Genomic DNA, 18,807 nt, shown 5'->3' with positions numbered 1-18,807 from the left:
ATGAAAGTAAAATGTGTTGCTTTCATTGAATACCCTGCTGTAGAATCTTCTAACAAATGGTAAAATACACAAAAAACCCAAAAATCAATGTAAGATTGTACAGTACTATGTGTGAATTAGATGCAAAAGTCACAAACTATTCTCCTAACAAATAATTATCCTGATAATTGTAAAGAATCAGAACTATCTTCCTGGTATGTAAGATTCTCCTTCAGTAATATATCCAGCAAAACATCGTATTTTGGAGTTCTACATTGTTTTTGCTTTCCAAATGAAGCAAAATGGCAATTATGAAATCCCTTTTCCCCTATAAACTTCATATTTCAGCTGCTACCTACAGAAAGAGGCAGGATGTTAAGCTGGTAGTGAGGACAAAAGAAATACAGGGAAGAAGAGGACCTAGGAACTGGGAGTGGGAGAATTAAAAGTCATTGCCTCTTTCTGTCAGGTACTAGGAAGGCAGAGATCCTTCTAATTTAGCAAACACTTATCCAATTTCAAGATGAGAGGAATTCTATCAATTCCAGCAGTCATGCTCTCCCCTCCTAGAAAATGTTGGCTTTTTCAATTATATTCTGACATCTGAGAAATTTTTCAAGTCCAACTCTCTGATAACGTTTCTGCTGGCCAGCTTGATCACTTCATGTGAGGTATCTTTCCCTTTTAAATAGTTATTTGTATGGTCTCTAAAAATTGGAGCAATAAGTATTTATTTTTGTTTATTTATTTTAATATGATGGGTCATTATTCTAGCTTCTTAGTTATTAGACCAACTTAGGTGGTCTGTGATACCTGATATGACGATCTCAGGGACATCCAGAATGTTGCCAAATGAAGCAGTTTTACGATGGCCCCGTTTAGGCTTGGAACAGGCTGCAAAAACACACATATACAATACACATGCAAACCACTACAAATATTAACATACAGAATGATTAACTGCAAAAACAGAATACTTTCACTACAGCTATGTTAACACCATGCAAAACTACATGCAGAAATATCTACTTTTCATCCATGCTTACAAAAGAAAAGCAGAGATTAAAAGCGAACCACAACTACCAATACAACACTTCGGACACATTAGTTTGAATTAAGCCAAGATAAAAACAAAACAGACAAAGACAAAGATGGTCAAAGCTGCATGGCAATGAGGAAGGATATTCTAAAAGTGTCATTGAGGGGAAAAATCCCTCCCTATTTAGCATTATATGAGATACTAGAATGCTAAGGGAACAGTAAGAGAGGGGGAGGATCAAAGTACATAAGCTATCAATAGTATTCTAATTACACAATACAAAATATATATATGTGTGTGTGTTATATATGTACTTACATGTGTATATATACACATATACATACACACACACACATACACATGTATATCTCAAAATCGGATGCTATTCTTTCTTGAACATGACCATTGGTCCTGAAGAGTAAAACTAAGCATAACTGAAAACCATAAAGACAAATTATTTAAAGCAGATCTTGTATTAAAACATATATAACTAGATTTGTAATAGTTTCAAAAGCACATACTAAATTGTAATTCACCTCAAAGACAAAGCACTCTTGCCACATCCCAAGTACATGTGAGCCTGTTAGCCCTTGATCAACAGGGTCAGCTCTGAATGTTGACTGAATAATTTACTCACCCTCATAGCAAGTGGTTCCAGAACAAAAACCTCCCAGCATTATAGAGTCCAGGATACATTTTTCTGGTCAGTATTTTTGGGGCAACATTTACTTTTCTTGAGAATGCTAATATGTATATGTACATGTATTTCCTTTCTTTTTTGGGAATCTGGTCATTTTCTATCATGACAAAAGGAAAACCATCTTTTTAAGTAGAACAAATGAAAGTAACTGAAAACTTGGCTAGGAAAAAGGTACAAATAGATTTCATTAACTCCATTATGTTAAATAAGCATGTACCTTTAATTTCCAATCCACTATCATTCATGATGACATATTTTAGGAATGTGAAAAGACAAAACTGCATCACTATAACTAAAACTATTTTCTTTAAGAATCCAATAAAAAGCCACTGAGTACTTCTCCAAATGAAAAATAACCACAGTTAACTCAATTATCCATGCTCATATGGGGAACAGCAGGCAGGGAGGACTATCTAATCTTGGGCTTCAGAACACAGTTTTCTGCCAAACTTAAAACAAAATATTTTGTCATTCAGTAGGAAATAACCTACATAAATCACATCACTTAAAATCTATTGGCAGAGATATGACAATCTTTGTTTGGCAAGAATTTTGGTTTCTTCCAATAGTTTTTTCTGTTTAAATATCAGCTGAGTTATGCTTGATAAAGGCTTTGTTCGATATGAACAATGCTTTAAAGTAAATTACAGTATTTCCATTTTGTCCTCTAACCTTGAAGGAATATATTTCCTTCAAATTAATCTTTAATAATTTTTTAACAGTTTGTAACAAATACATCCTTAAATAATTTAGAAATTTAGAAAATATATTGTCAACTCAACTTGTTTTGTTTTGTTAAGACAAAAAGGAAAAAAAACACACCACCAAACAACCACCACCAGACACCTACTATTGAGAAAAGACAAACCATTACCACAACAAAAATATAACAGGTAATTAAGTATATTTGAAAACTTATTCAGATGACAAAATACTTGTCATTGCTCTCCACCTCAGATACTTGCATTTCCTTTTTTACCTGTGGTAGCAGCTATTCTTGCTTCTATTTCAGACATGTCAGCACTCATCCTCTTGCCCTCTGATGATGGTGGCAAGCTTTCCACACTGCTCCCTCGAGATGCTCCCAAGCTTAAACGCCCAGAATCGCTCTGTTAAAATTTTAGAACTGTTTGAATAACTGATGCTTTGAAAATTTATGACAAAGTCTCCTTCAGGGGGCAATCTGGAGGAAGGAGGGTGCTAACTCGGGCCACGGTTTCTAGAAAACCAGGGAAGACTGGAAAATTTTAAGGTACTGGCAATATTCATGAGGGTAGCCCTTTTACTTCAGGGAGATAATTGTCCTCCATTTGTTAACTGACCTTTGTTAAAATGCCTTACGGCATAAGAATAAAATTAATTGTTGAAATAATTTCAAATGGATAACTGTAGTAATAAAACAAAACAAATATTAATATTGTTAAAAGCAGGTTTGCTGTTGTTTCCTACATATGGGCAGGCCAGTGTATAAAACATGGCTTAAGATAGTTACTGCGTTAACAATAGGAAACTTTGTTGGCTGACAAGAAAGATGCTGTACAAGATGGAAAAGCCAATGTTCATTTAAAGGGAGAATAATAGGATGGTGAAGAGAATATCTGAGGAAAAATTAACCATACAACTAGGCCTGTCCAGGCTCATCTACCTGCTTAAGTAACAAGAGTACAGAAAACTGTATAATGGAAAATAATGGATACTTTACAGAAGATAAATTAATTATCAAATTAATCAGTTCTGTTTATGTAGCAAAAGTACTGACAACATGGAAGTATAATTTTTCACTCAACAAACCTGTTGTTTGGCTTGATTTTTCAACAATTTTGATTCCAAGCGCTTAATGGTATCATTTGTTGCTGGAATCTGTTCCATATTAGTGTCACTCTTGTTACTGGTATTTGTAGAAGTGATGTCCATGAATGAACCTACGAAGGCAAAAATGTTTTTAACAGCTTAATTTAAACAATATTTAATGTTGTAAGGAAAGCTGTGCAACCTTAAAGCAATGTATTGATGCGGTGGTAGTGTAATTTTTAAAAAATATAACAATAATAATAAACACATCTACATACTGCTGTCACTTCTAGTATCAAATATAAAATACTTTGGCATTCAAAAGCCTTCACAACCTGTCCTCCCCCTCCCCAACTTTTCTAGTATCCTTACACCATAACCCCTTTCTAATGTCTCCCCATGTACTTTGCAATCCAGTGTGACTGGCCTCCTTGCTATTCCTTGAACAAGATATTCCATCTCCCAACTCTGGGCAATTTCACTGGCTGTGCCCCCCACGACTGGAATGCTTTACTTCCCCATATATGGCTTTCTGAATTCCCTGCCTTCCTTCAAATCCTAGCTGAAATCCCATCTTCTGTAGGAACCTTTCTCTGAGATCCTTTAATTCTAATGCCTTCCCTCTGTTGAGGCTTCGCTTCTTGTTGTGTTCCTCCATTAGATTGTAAATTCCTTGATGGTAGGGCTTGTCTTCTTCTTATTTGTACCCCCAGTACTTAGCATTGTGCCTGGCATATAGCAGATACTTAATAAATGTTTATTTTATTTTATTAGGAAGGTTATACTCATGTGAATAAACACAATCTCAAGCTGGGGTTGGGAGGGTGGACAATGGTAGGAGGCCTTTGGTTACTATAGTCCATCTAGAAAGAAATGGCCTTTTCTTTCTTTATTTTAACATTATAAACTTAAATATTAAAACTTAAATACAAGATAAGAAAAGAAAAAAAAAGCATTGCCATGTGTACAGCAGAATGTGAGAGAGGATTCAAAATATACAAATATACATTTACATTTCAAGAAAGTCTATGTAATAAATACTATGCATTGTGTTTAGAGCTGTCTATCTTTTCTTTGCTTCCTTGTAAGTTTTCTTTTGTTCTTTGCTATGCAATTTTTACTTTGTTCTTTTCTTCCCCTCTTTTCCCTTCCCTCCCCCAAGAAGGCTACAATTAAGGGCAGATATATACATGTATGCATGCATGCATATGCACGTATATATGTATACATAGACACACACACACACATATATACATACATACATATACGAACATACATACATACATATATACAAAGATATATACATACATATACACATACATTTCTTTTCCTTTCTTTTACTGCCGTCCTTCCTTCTCTTTCTTTTTCTCTCTTTTTCCTTTTTCTTTCTGTCTCTTTTTCATTTCTTTCTTCTTTCCTTCCTGGTTTTTTTTTTTAACTCTCTGTTATACGGAATGGTTTTCCAGGAGGGGGAAGACAAAAACATATATTTCCTTCTTTAGATGGAATTTTTAAAAAGTGGAATTCACTAGTCTATTCACACTATTTATTTTAGTTTTAAACATTCATGAAATGGCCTTTTCTTGTTCTTAGTCCTCATTTTTCTTGACCTCTCTGCCACATTGTTGAACACCTTCTCCTCTCCTTGCTCCTGTCTACTAACTGCCTTGCTGCTCCTTCTCAGCTTCCTCTGCTTGAATCATTATCCAAGTCCTATTTTCTATATGCACACATAGGGTCTTGGGCTCTCTTTTATCTCTACACCACCCTCAGTCATCTCATCAGCTTTAATTGGTATGATTTTCATTCATATCACTCTCAAATCTACATAAGCAACCCTCACCTCTCCCTGAGAAGTTCCAGTCCGGTAAAACTGACTCTCTGCTGGACGTTTCTACTTGGATGTGCCATAGGCATTTTTAACTTGGCAAGTCCAAAACAGAACTCAGTTTCTTTATCCATAAGGCTAGTCCTTCTTCTTAGTCCCCTATTTCTGTTGTGGGATATCTTTTCACAACACTGGTTCACAGTCCTTGACCCTATGCTCTCCCTTGCCCAATTCTACCTCCACAACATCTCACAGGGCTGTTTCCTTTTCTTCAGTCATATGGTTACCTACCTAGCCAGGATCTCATAAGCTCCTGCCTGCACTATTGCAATGGCTGCCTACGTGACTTCTCTGCTTTAATCTCCAACATTTCTCTTCTATCTTTTATAAAGATGCCAAAAATGACATTTTTTTTTTTTGGCTAGGCAATGGGGTTAAGTGACTTGCTGAGGGTTCATGCAGCTAATAAGTGTCAAGTGTCTGATCTGAGACTGGATTTGAACTCAGGTCCTCCTGAGTCTAGGACCAGTGCTCTATCCACTATGCCACCGAGGTATTGCCCAAAATGACATTCTTAAAGCTCAGGTCTGACTTATTTCAGATGCTTCAGTATCTCCCTACTGTCTCTAGACAGAATTCAAATCCTTCAGTTCAGCACTTACAACTCTTCACACTCTAGTTCCAGCCTATGCTTTCAGACCAGTTTCAGATTACTCCCCTTCACCTACTCTCTATTCCTTCCAAATTGGCCTACTTTCTGCTCTTCACACATGAAATTTCATCTCTTCCTTCCATACTTTTATACGGGCTGTGTCCACTAGACTAAAATGCTTTCATTTCTCAGGTTTACTGGTATATGTAGGTCTCTTCAAGGTTCAACTCATGGGCATGCTCCTATAGAGCTGAGTCCAGAATGAAGAGGATTTCAAGAGGCAGGCTTATGGAGGCAGAACATTCCAGGCTTGGCAGATGATATACACAAGGGCAGGTAGATGGGAGGGGTGGGACAAGATCTAGTCAAATTGTGGAAGACCTAAAATATAAGGCTATGGAGACTGGTCTACCCTATAGGCAATAGTGAATGAAGATGTTTGAGTAGTGTAAGCTTTCATACATTCTAAAGTGGTCTGAGTAGGAAACACTGGTATATTAAAATTATGTTGGCAGTTGGACTCGACAAAAATGACACAGAAGTTGGGGAAACTCTTCAGGACTCTATTTTATAGTTCAGGCAAATGGGTGTAAAAGAGAGTAGTGAAAGGAGAGGAAAAGGAACCTAAAGTCATGTGACTAGAAGAAATTATAACTCCCTACCTGGGCTTGGGGAACATATGGTATCCATAAGTCTGAGCTAGGAGATATAGATTCCCAGGGACCCCACTAGATAAAAGTTTTAGCCCTGAGAAAATGTTTTCCTTGTTATTACTTCGGAAAGATCTTTTAATATACATGGGCTCTGTACCTTCTTATTTTCCTCATATCCTAGAGCCCCTGTGTAAGGCCTAACACCCATAACTGAAAAAAAAAGAAATAAAAAGCCAACATTCCCAGCAAAGAAAGGTTTCTTAAGTTATGCTTTGAATTTATATTTACAATTTCAAATTTTAGAAAGCAAAGCTCCAATATAAATTAAATTGAAAAAAAATTAAATCTGAATTTTAAATTAAAATGCTTTAAAACTAAACTTTGTGAAGCATAGTTTTTGTTAGATTTATGATACTTTTTTTGATGACCACAAAACAGAGCTACCATCATCATTTATTTTAACACAAGATATTGTAATCTTAATAAGAAACTTGACTAAACTTCAGCTTTTCAACTAAGCATTCATAGAAGTGAGTCAGTTTAGCCTTTTCCCCTTATATGCAAAAAAAAACCCAAAACCAAAAACCCGACACCAATATGATATTCAACCCACTTACAAATAATCATGTGAGAATTCAGACTTATTAGCAGTTCTTTATGGTCTAGAATACCTTTTTAGTCTGGATACCGTGACACAGACTGACGCACCTGGAAACTAAAACTGCATTTGATCATATAAAATGAAGAAAAATGAATGCAAATTTCGATGTTACTCTTTTGCTTGTTGATGATAATTTCATAGGTTTAGAGGAAAATCAAGTAATTACTATTTTAACTTCTCCACATACCTGTGCTTGTGGCAGAGTTACTTTGTCCTTCATCTGAATACTGACAAGGATATTGTAATGGCTCATCTGCTCCTGGAAAGTACTGTATAAAAATGTGAATTACAATATAACATGACTAGGGAGACAAGTAAAATGCTGCTACAATTCATTCACTTAACAACCAATTATTAAGTGTCCACTAGGCAGAAAGCACCTTGATTATTTCACTGTAGCAAACTCAATGACACATTCTCCCAAAACATAAAACTGGGTCAGAGCTGGGGTTTAGACATTTATCATTTTTTAGGTGTCTAGTCTATATCTTAACATGGATGATGCCATAGTAAATACAGCTACTTAATATTCAGTAATTTGAAGGAATTGAAACATATTCTAATATGAAAGATAAATATTTATTTTGACCCACAGATAGGTCATAACAACTCCTAACCACAGCATAAAGAATATATTTATTATAAATTTTTCTTAGATTAAAATGTTCTTTTTTCTTGAACTAAGCTGTCTATTTTGGCACTAATACGGGTTTACTAGTACTCTGGAAATATTAAGAAAATCATAGCAAGGACTTTTGCATGTAGCTACTGAAGGACATCTACAATACACCACATCTACAATACTACACACACTACATCTACAATAACCACAGTACAGACAAGGTGGAGCCTTCATCAGTGGAGCCAGTACCCATGTCAGTGAGATCACAGAGCCAGCTATGGAGCTAACAAAAATTTTAGAAGAAATTTTTAAAAAGGCTAATTAAAATGTATCTGCATCAGTGATAGACAAATGTTGAAATAATTGCTACTGCTAAGGAATTAAAGACTAATATGGAGAATTTTGTAATCTCAACAACTCTCAGAAAAAATCTTTTACACACCCATTAGACTTAGCATGAGCATTTTCACCAAGCTAACCTCCATTCTATACTATTAGCCTACAGCATATAGACTAAAAAGAAAAATAAGTAGGAAAAAAAATATTTTGTCAGACTAAGACGCCCATTTGACACAAATCCATGCAAACCCATGAGCACTTAGCTTCTTGAGGATAAGGATCACACCTTTAGATTCTGTATATGCAGAACTGATGCTCAGATTAGTTGGTTAACTACAGATGGCTAAGTTGCATCAAATGATTAGTTTAATTATCTTCACAAGAATGTCTACTTATTTTGGCTGAAATAACCCAAATGATGTTTGTTTCAAAACTATTGAGACACAACTATAATCAATCTTAAGTTCTTGGACCTAAACTTCGTCTAAGTCCATTTTCAAATGGTTTATCAGATTTTCACAATACAGAAATCATTCCTAAGAATTCAGGTACTTTAACATAAACATGACCTTTTTTAAGTGAAGGCCATGGCAAATTAATATGCAAAGCACCAAAATGTTTAAGAAAGAATTGGTGACTATAAAAAAGACCAACAAAAACGTACATTTAGATGGTGATTTCAGAGTTGTAAAATGCTTTCCTCAACAATCTCTGACATAGACAGTACGGCTTTATTTTCCTCATTTTACAAATCAGGAAACGGAAGCTTTAAGGAATTAGGTGACTCTGTCATGGTTACAGAATTGTTAAGCATATACAAGGCAGAATTCAAATCAAGGTCTCCTGATTCCAAGTCTATCATTTTAGCCACTGAATTATGATAGGGATGTCTTTTAAAACTATGAATTTTATGAGAGGGGAGTGACCTTGATGCTCCTTTCAACTCTAAAGTCTATAATGATGTTGTTATAAGTCTGACTGAAGAATTTTTAAGTGAATAATCTCACTACCATTTAGAAAATGTCCCATAGCTTCAAGTAAAATGGTACTCAAAAATCCCACCCAAAACCAGAGAGGAACTGTCTAGTAAATGTATTTCCAAAATGAAAATACTTAAATATAAAGAAATCTTCATCAAGAATACAAATCTCTATTTCTTGTATGAAGAAGACTAATTGCTCAAAATAAAATAAAATTGTAAAAATAATTTAAATTTAATTGTCAACGACATATTAGAATCTTAGAAAATTAGAATCAGAAGGGCCCCAGAGCCTTTTTAATACAACTCTTTCATATCAAGATAAGAAAACTGAAGCCCAGAAAATGACTTGCTCAACATTATACAGCTCATTAATGACAAAGCCAGAAACAGACCTTGGGCCTCCTGATTTAAAAATCAAGTAAGCAATAATCTATAACTCTCTTAAATTTAAAAAAATTAACTGTAATCTCATGTAAGTGAAACTTCCCCAAACTTCAAAACCAAACCCACTCAAAAGAAGAGTTATACCCGCATCAAGTGAGTCATTATTTTCACAATTTCCTCCATCGAAGGTCGTTGTGAAGGATCCTTTGACCAACACCTAGTCATTAAGCTTTCAATAGGCTTGGGCAAATTTTTGATCAGTGGAGGTCGAGTACCTATAATTAAAATTAGAGACAAAATATAAATATTTAGTTTATTTACACTAAGAATAGTGTCAACTCTTTGTAGGTACAAGCACTTCCCAACTTATTATGAATGTCTTCCAAAAATTTGTAAATTGGTTCCCACTCTGAATGTCTAAAAGTAACATTTTAAATGGTGGTTTGGTTCATGGTTTAGTTAAAAAAAGGATATTTGTGCCTGATGTATGTATATTTCAAATACTCTGGACTCTAACCATTATGTGCGACCATTTTATGGGAAAATACATTTGAAATTCCAATTCAGGATACTGGGTACCATCATCCCCTCCAATGTTAGGCAGAGTGGCTAGTAGGAAGGGGTAGGCTATAAGGGGGTAGGGAGTGAGAGTGGAGGCACGGTGGCCCAAGGGGTGGAGGTAAGACACAGATAGGGACAAGGGGTTCTGTTATTCAGTTTCAGTTGGCTCCCTCATTACCCTCTTTTCTTCTAACAGTGACAGGGCCTGATCAAGTTTTCTCATTCTTCTGTCACTGTCTATCATCTCCAATGAGGGTTTCTTTCCTTCCTTTGCCACCAGAGAATGAAATGCAGCCACATAAGACCCCAAATTTGGGCGATTATTTAGGGTTTTTACTGCTAAAAACAAAGGGAGCAGTAGATAGGAAAGAAGATGCTATCCTCCTATAACACATTTACTTTTTCTTTTCTCCCCCACTTGGACCATCTTAGAAAAAAAAAATCACAAATAGGTGTTAACGATGAGTCATTGTCTCTAAAAAGACTGAAGATTCACCTACATTTATTTCCCAGGCAAATCAGTATTAGGCTATTCTCGAATTTCATGTTAGAAATGCAATGAGTCTTATTGATGGAGGCTGAAGGAGGCGGCTCTAGAGTAAAAGCACCTTCCTCTGATGCTTGCTACTATTCATGTAACCTTGGGCAAGTCACCTACTCTCTCTAGGCCTCAGTTTTCTAACCTGTGACATGAGATGAGGCCCCTTCCAGTGTTCCTACTAGGTGAGGTGGGGAGGAGGAGGGAGGAACATTGGCAGTGATGAGGAAGGAGGAGTCAGAGAAGAAGGATAATAGGATTTGACCCTGCTACAGCCAATTCTACTGCTGAGGACTCTGCCCTGGGAAAAGATGAGAAACAGGGACAGAACTGTGCGTTGAGGAGGTCAAAAACCAATTCACACTGCTTGCTGTAAGGAGAAATCCAAATTAAGTGACTATGAGGAAATAAAAAGAATTCCTATGGCTATTAGCCAGCATCTGTGGTACATGTAATTTAGTGTAATTTAATTTAGGTTGGGGGTCTTTCATTTATTTCTAAAATAATGATTTCTTTTGAATGGACCTTATTTTACCAAACTTACCGAAAACCTATAAACAGACAAGAATAGTCTCCAACTTCTTGATGCTCAAAATGATTTTATATTAGAAAATTTTGTTCCCAAGGGATTTATTTTTTTTTAAATAATTATGATAGCTCTTGGTTTCACATTGCCTAAATTTCTCCCTGTATTCCCCCTCCCAACCCACTCTGAAAGCTATCACACATAACAAAAAAAATTTTTAAAGAAGGGAAAAACAAAAAAAAGAGAAAAAACAACCAGCAACTGTGATCAATACATTGAAAAAAAATCAGAAAATCTTTGCATGCAATGGACCCCCCCACCTCTAAAAACTAGCAGAGGGGAAGCTATCTCTTCTTGGGGCCATATTTGTTCTTTGTAATTTTGAAAAAATTTTCAATTGTTTTCTGATTGTTGTTTTCATTTACATCGCACCCTCTGTGTATACTGTTTTCTTAGCTCCACTTATTTTATGCTATATCAGTTTCATTTAAGTCTTTCCATGCTCCTCTGAATTTGTCACATTTGTTGTTTCTTAAAATATGGTGATCTTCTATTAAATTAATATACCACAATTTGCTTATCCATTCCTCAACTGAAAGGTGTCTACTTTTGTTTCCAGTTTTTGGACATAACAAAAACTGTTGTTATAAATATTTTCCTGTATGTAGAGACTTAAAAAAATATATTAATGCCTCCTTGGAGTAGATGTCTAATAGTGTTATCTCTGGGTCAAATAGTACAGACATTTTAGTCAATTTATTTGCATAATTCTAAACTGCTTTCTAAAATGGTTGCAATAATTCACAGTTCCACCAAGTAGTATGTTTATCTTTTCACAACCATTCCAACATTGACTATTCCTATCTTTTGTCCACTTTGTCACATTCCTTCATGTGTGAGGTGAAACCCAGAATTGTTCTGATTCACATTTCTCTTATTATTATTTGAAGGAATCTTTCATATAACTGTTAATAGTGTGCAATTTTAAAAAAATTTCTCAATTCTTTTGAGAAATGTTTGTTCATATCTCTCAAGGAATAATTATTTTCCACGCAGAAGAACACACACACACACTCACACACACACACACACACACACACACACACACACACACACACACACACACACTTTTCCCCTTCCACTCACCATTATGAACAGCCCACATTATGCGGAAAGCTGGACCACCAATTTCATCAAAAGGTTTCCGACGGGTTATCACTTCCCAAAGGATAATACCCCAACTGAAGACATCACATTTTTCACTGTAATTGCTACCTGGAAAAAAAAAGTAATTAGCATAATCTGGTGTCTTTTCTCCACAACATTTAAATAAAATGACATCTTTTAAAGTATCTACAGACTCTACAACTTAATATGTAGAGATTGAGAGACCATTCTTAAGGTTCCTTAATTTTTTCAGGATGCTAAGGTGATTCTTCTTTTAAAATGTACTAAACATTATTAAAGTATTTTGTAGTGAAATTAAATGGGGAAATTCTGTTTCAGGTCTATCACTGAACTGAAATCAATCTAGTCACAGTTCTTATTTCCTAATGGATTAATGCTTATAGTAAAAAAAAAAGTCTCTAATGCAATTTATTTAATTTAAAATAGTACTCTGTCTGCACAACAGAAAACACAATGTAAAATTTATGAAATGTCTGAAATACCTAAAACTAGTCATTATCACCAGGAATCTGTAGCAAATGGAAATGTAATAGAAAATTAAATGCATAAGCATGTTCTTGAACTCAGTCCAACACCTCCATTTGTATATAGCCTTCTCAAATATACTGTTGTCCAACTACTCTGAATTCTTTCTAAAGCATACTCATTTAAAATTTTAGCAATAATATCAATTTCCTAAGTGTACACTTAAATGTGTGGTGAAGATTTAAAGGATGCAAATCTTGCTTTGGGGACTAACTTAGAACCTAAGATTGTATTTACATTTGAGATTTATACCTACCTTACTGTTAAGAAAACATAAATGACTTCTGAACTGAAAAAAAAATCTTTTTTTGATCTAAAAGAAGAATTAGGTCATCACACACTAGCATCATTTTACCTTCAAAAACTTCAGGTGCCATCCAAGCAGCACTTCCCTTGTTGTTGGTCATGTGTGTCTGAATGTCACACGCAGTACCAAAATCACAGATTTTTAGAACTGTCCCCCCCGCAACCAGCAACAAGCTGTTAAAACAACAATTGTTGTAAGACCAACAATGTAATTCTAAATGGAAAACAAATGTCATTGGTAGAATTAATAAAACCTTACTATTCAACTTAAGCAGAGTTATAATTAATAACTTTATTTCTATATGGTATTGGAACTTGACTAAAAGATAATACAAGAGGAACAAAAATCAACTTATTTGCATCTTATCTCTATGAGTAGAATTCCCAGACCCACACTTTCTCTAAGTCAGTCTCTTATTACCTTTATCACAATATGGTTACTGATTATATTTATCTGGCAAAAAAAAAAAGTTTATATTAGGTGTTTTTAAGACTTCCAGCAAATAAAGGAGGTAATAAGCCAGGAGTGGGGAACTCACAGCCTCAAGGCCACATGGGGCCCTCTAGGTCCTAGGGTGCAGCCCTTTGACTGAATCCAAACTTCATAGAACAAGTCTCCTTAATAAAAGGATCCATTCTATAAAACTTGGACTCGGTCGAAAGGTCACACCCAAGGACCTAGAAGGCCACATGTGGCCTTGAGGCCACAAGTTCCCCATCCCCATCCCTATCCCCTGTAATAAGCTAAAAGGAAAGTTGAGGGAAGAGGGTCTACTGCATCATTCTCTATGCAAACCATTCTCTAAAACTCTTTTTTAGAGGTCTCATGAACAGAGAAGACTGAGCCTAGTCAAAAATTAGAAAAACCATGGAATTTATCTATCTTAGTTATTCTTGCAGATTAGGACACTAATGAAAACTTTAAAACAACAAAAACATTCAAATACAAAGTGGTTTTTTTTTTGTTTGCAATTACAGAGTAGAAATAAACTATATATTACAAAACCACAAACCACCTTTAAAAGAGTTTGACAGTCATTGATGATACTCTACATCTGTGATAAAATACTTCTTTATTCAAATAAAGTTAAAGTTTTTGTACTATTTTTCTTTTCACTACTTAAGTTTTCCAAGTTTTAACTGTATATTAATGTAAATTAACACAACTGTAACTGAGGAGGCAAAAACTTGGTGTCTATAAAATCAAAATGTAGCTTTTTCTCATGAAAAGTCGAGTACACAGATTACATCTGAATATATCTGAATGCTTTCTGCCATGCTGAAAGCCAGTGATATTTTCTATCTAGTGCTTGTATATTAAAGGAAAGAGACATTTATTTAATTTACTTAGTAAAAGGACTCTCCTTTTGAATAAATTATTAAATAAATGTCAAAGTTTAGATGCTACAACTAAATACTTCCATTTTACAAAAGAGGATAAAAAGAAAAGAAAAAAGCCTCTAAACCAACTATTGCCAACTGAGTAACTCTCTGACCTTTAGACTCTGGGTTTCACAACTGTTGAACTGCCAGAACTATCACTATCAAACAACATTTCCTCATCTAGAAACAATTCTCTGATTCTGCCAATTAAGAGAAAAATGAATTGGTGGTAAAATCCATCTTTGCACAGCAGTTCAGACTTTAATAAGAACCTATGAGAACACTTCCTTTATTTATCAATTTTAATTAACCCCTCAAGCAAAATAATATACCCTAATTTTGATTAGGCAGATAAATTAGAATTTACAGTTAAATTTAACCAAGACAGCTTGATAAACAAGTAGCCACTCATATCAAATGTTGGATCAGCATGCCTATACCTATGTTGCCAACTCTGGGTATCAGTTCACTAGATGTAGATGTAGAACTGCCAAAAGATCTGTGTCTGTGCTATTAATTCCGCTAATGGATTGTCAGAAACTTTCTGACTTAGTTTCCTCCCACAGAATCTGTTTTTCCATCAATACTACTTAAATACATAGGATATATACTTAAAGTAGTCTTTAATGGAAATATCATCATACATTAAGTACATCTGGACACTATTCAAATAACTAATTTTTGACTTCTAGTTGTTAGAAGTATTCACATTGGTTGGCTCATTTATGGTATACTTGGCTTATATGTACCTATACTTAGATATACTATATATGTATAGGCACACACATATATACATACTTATATGTAAAATGAGTTGGCACACACATATACAGCCCTAGATTCTAAGAAAAATGGCATATCTAAAGTCATATACACAAAAAGTGGAGTACAGCTGAATTAAAAAAATTTTAATGATCTATGATTTCATCTACTTGGTTATTTATTCTCTCTAGTACAAATATGAACTAAAATGTGTAAGGGTTGTTGTGCCTAGCACAAATAAGTTACAAACAGTCAAACAAAGACACTGAAAGCTCAAAAATAAAGACAATATCATAAGAAAACAATTATGGGTCACAGATGTATGATAAACACAAAATATGCCCCCCCAATTCAGAAATTAAAGCTGAGACACTTTGAAACATGATTTTATAAGATCAACAAAATAACACCTTTGTTATAAGCACAGAGACAAGAATTCATGAATTGAAAATCATTACATTGGGATATATTTAGATAGGTCTATGAAAAGTTGCATAAAAGCCAAGACACTCCAGAAGATATGATAAAGGTATGAGTAGACATATATCAACAAGTTTGAAGAGCTGCTCATAAGACAAAGATACGGAACTGAAGGGCTGGAACATGGAACAGTTTGAAGAGATAATCTAGTCCAGAGGTCTGAAACTCGGGGCTGGGACACATGCAGGTCCCCATTACTCCTGAATGTAATTGCTGTCAGATGAAAATGCAATTGGGAAATGTTTAACAAAAAAATAAAAATACGATAAAACACTGATAATATTAATTTGTGGTTTTCTAAGTCAATGTGCAGCCCAAATAGGGATCCATTTTTACATTAATTTGACACTAATGATTTAGTCCATCGCCTCATTTTATAAATGAGAACAGTATACAGACTTTATTTGCATTATGTGTGCATGTATAGTTGGCTTATATATCCGTGTACATGAATGAATATTTGGCTTATTATGCCTCTATGCAGTAAAATGACTTGCCTAAGGTCACACAACTAGTAAGCAGCAAACTGGCTCTGCTGCCAGTGACAAATCTGCCTCCCTTCAGCTTCTCCCCATGGAACTCCTAGATTTCTGCAAGGTTCAGCTCAACTGTCACTTCCCTATATGAATCTTATCCTGATTCTGGGTTTTTAGTGTCCATTCCCCATCTCAAATTACTTTATTTTATATAATTTTTCCTTGTTCATGTTGTTTCTCCCCAAAAAGAGGACATGGACTGTTTTGTTTTGTATCCCTAGTGACTAGCATGGCGTAGGTCCTTAAATGAAAAAGACTGCCGAAAAACCCCATAAAATGAACAAAATGAAGATACAGAAACAAACAAACAAAACCCAACCCAGAACTAGGAGAAGAAATTCAAGAAGTTACAATATATGCTTTGGATCTAGGAAATTTAAAAATAAACTCGCAGATGCTCACTCCTCCAAAAATCCATCTATGTGTGACATTCCAATTGGAAGAGTGGTTAGAGAATTCATGTCACAGGTCAAGGTGGTGAGAGAGGTGGCTGAACTGAAGTCACCTAGGGCATTCAGACAGAAAGGCCTTGCTCTTCCACAGACTTTTGTGAACATGAAGAAAGAGAATTCAACCTAGGCATGAGAGTAGAAGCAGGCAGCCTAGAAAGAAGAGTGATCTCCCTGCCAAGGTCACTATTTAAGAAGACCTTATATAGAAGAAGAATCTTTAGACTAGTCAGGAGAGTGACAACTAGAAGAACGTAGAAAAAATAGTTAAATGCTTTAAAGATGTGACTAAAAAATCTGAGCACAGTAGGCACATACTTGTGACTTATCTCCAAATTCCCTTATTTATGGAAAAATGCCCTTGCATACTTGATCTGACTATATGGGACCATGGTAGTAAGGCTATAAAAGAAGGTAAATTCAAAGACAAAAAATAAGCTCAGCAACATCTGCTCCCCTCATTGACTGCCATTAAAAAACAAACATCCCCCAAGATATTAATACTTCTGCAAAAAATATTTAAAATTCGGAAGTCTTTTACTAATTTCCAAGGTGTAAATTAAAATACAATATAATTCTAACCTAGGTCTACTAGGAATTGAATTCATTACTGTATATAGAGTAAATCAGTAGACACTAAGTGTTGTGTCCTCTAGACATAAAATTAGATCCAGTGAGGCTAAAGGGTTGACTATTTTTATAGGCCAATGGACTAAAATAATAACAATTGTGCTCATAATGATAATGATGATAATGTATAACACTAAAATTTAAAACTCTTAAGCTGCAGAGCAGATTCTTATCTGAACCGGTATTAAACAATAAAAATTTATTAAGCACCCACTTTGTGCTAAGTACTATGTTAAGCAATGGAGATTTTTGTTATTATTCAGTTATTTCAATCACATTTGACTTTTTGTGACTCCATTCGGGGTTTTCTTGACAAGGATTCTAGAGTGGTTTGCCATTTCCTCCTCCAATTCATTTTACAGATGAGGAAACTGAGGCAAATAGGGTTAAATGACTTGCTTAGGTTCAAAGTAGCTAGTGTCTAGAGCTGTATTTGAATGCAGGTCTTCCTGATTCCAGGACCAGTGCTCTATTCACTGCGCCACCTAGGTAGCCAGCACTGTGGATACAAATTCAAGAATCAAAGTCTTTGCCTTTAAGAAGCTTACATTCCACTAAGGGAGACAATATGAGTATGAATCCAAAGTGATTTGGGGAAGGAGTACATTAGTGGCTTGGGGGGAAAGTGGGGGAGCTGGGGACAGTAGATTATCAGGAAAGACTACAAGAAGGTGGAGCTTGGGCTGGTATTGAAGGAAACCACGAATTCTAAGATTTAGAGGTGAGGAGAGAGAACATTCTAGGCATGGAGGCAGCCAGTACAAAGGTAGAGAAACAAGAATTGGGGTGTAGTAAAGAGAGTGCTACACATATGGGTAGAGGGTAGATGGTAAGCAATATATAAGAAGACTAGAAACACTGGAAGGGGCCAGGTGATGAAGAGCTGTACATTTCAAAATGTGCATGTGTATGTGATCCTAGAGGTAATAAGGAACTGCAGGAGTTTATTGAGTAGAGTGGCGACATGAAACCACGCTTTAGGGAGAGGGAATTCCTCTATCAAGGAAACTACAGGCCCAGAGCAAATTGGGGGGGAGGGAGAAGAGGAAGAAGAAGGTTTATAAAATACTTTTCTCCCAAAAACTTTTGTTAGATAGATGATACAAACATTATTATCCACTTTACAGATTAGGAAATTGAGCTCCAGTGATTTGCTCACAATCACACAATAGTTTTAGAGCAGGCCCTTAACACAACCCTTTTGGATATAAGTGCTCTTTCCACTATATCATAATGCTTTATCACATTAAAAAAATCATTGTAAATGACTTTTTAAAATAAAAGCTTAAATTA

General features: G+C 35.2%; 1 protein-coding gene across 5 annotated transcripts in view; it reads right to left on the bottom strand.

The window, feature by feature from the left end:
• The window catches only part of MAP3K7 (mitogen-activated protein kinase kinase kinase 7), a 79,220-nt gene that overhangs the window by 33,374 nt on the left and 27,039 nt on the right, over positions 1-18,807 (bottom strand). For 2 of the 5 annotated variants that reach the window (XM_020963063.2, XM_078155236.1), the window contains 7 exons: positions 13,324-13,448; positions 12,402-12,530; positions 9,775-9,905; positions 7,491-7,572; positions 3,510-3,640; positions 2,698-2,827; positions 793-873 (listed from right to left, as the gene is read on the bottom strand). In XM_020963063.2, coding sequence (XP_020818722.1) covers positions 793-873; positions 2,698-2,827; positions 3,510-3,640; positions 7,491-7,572; positions 9,775-9,905; positions 12,402-12,530; positions 13,324-13,448 — 809 coding nt within the window. Of the gene's footprint in view, positions 1-792; positions 874-2,697; positions 2,828-3,509; positions 3,641-4,829; positions 5,043-7,490; positions 7,573-9,774; positions 9,906-12,401; positions 12,531-13,323; positions 13,449-18,807 lie in introns of those variants that run through there. The other 3 variants (XM_020963065.2, XM_020963064.2, XM_078155237.1) reach the window with 2 other exon arrangements.

Source organism: Phascolarctos cinereus, unplaced genomic scaffold (assembly GCF_003287225.1).
Source record: "Phascolarctos cinereus isolate Bilbo 61053 unplaced genomic scaffold, phaCin_HiC Scaffold_5;HRSCAF=322, whole genome shotgun sequence".
NCBI classification, from domain to species: domain Eukaryota; kingdom Metazoa; phylum Chordata; class Mammalia; order Diprotodontia; family Phascolarctidae; genus Phascolarctos; species Phascolarctos cinereus.
This window is presented reverse-complemented; position numbering and strand designations above follow the sequence as displayed.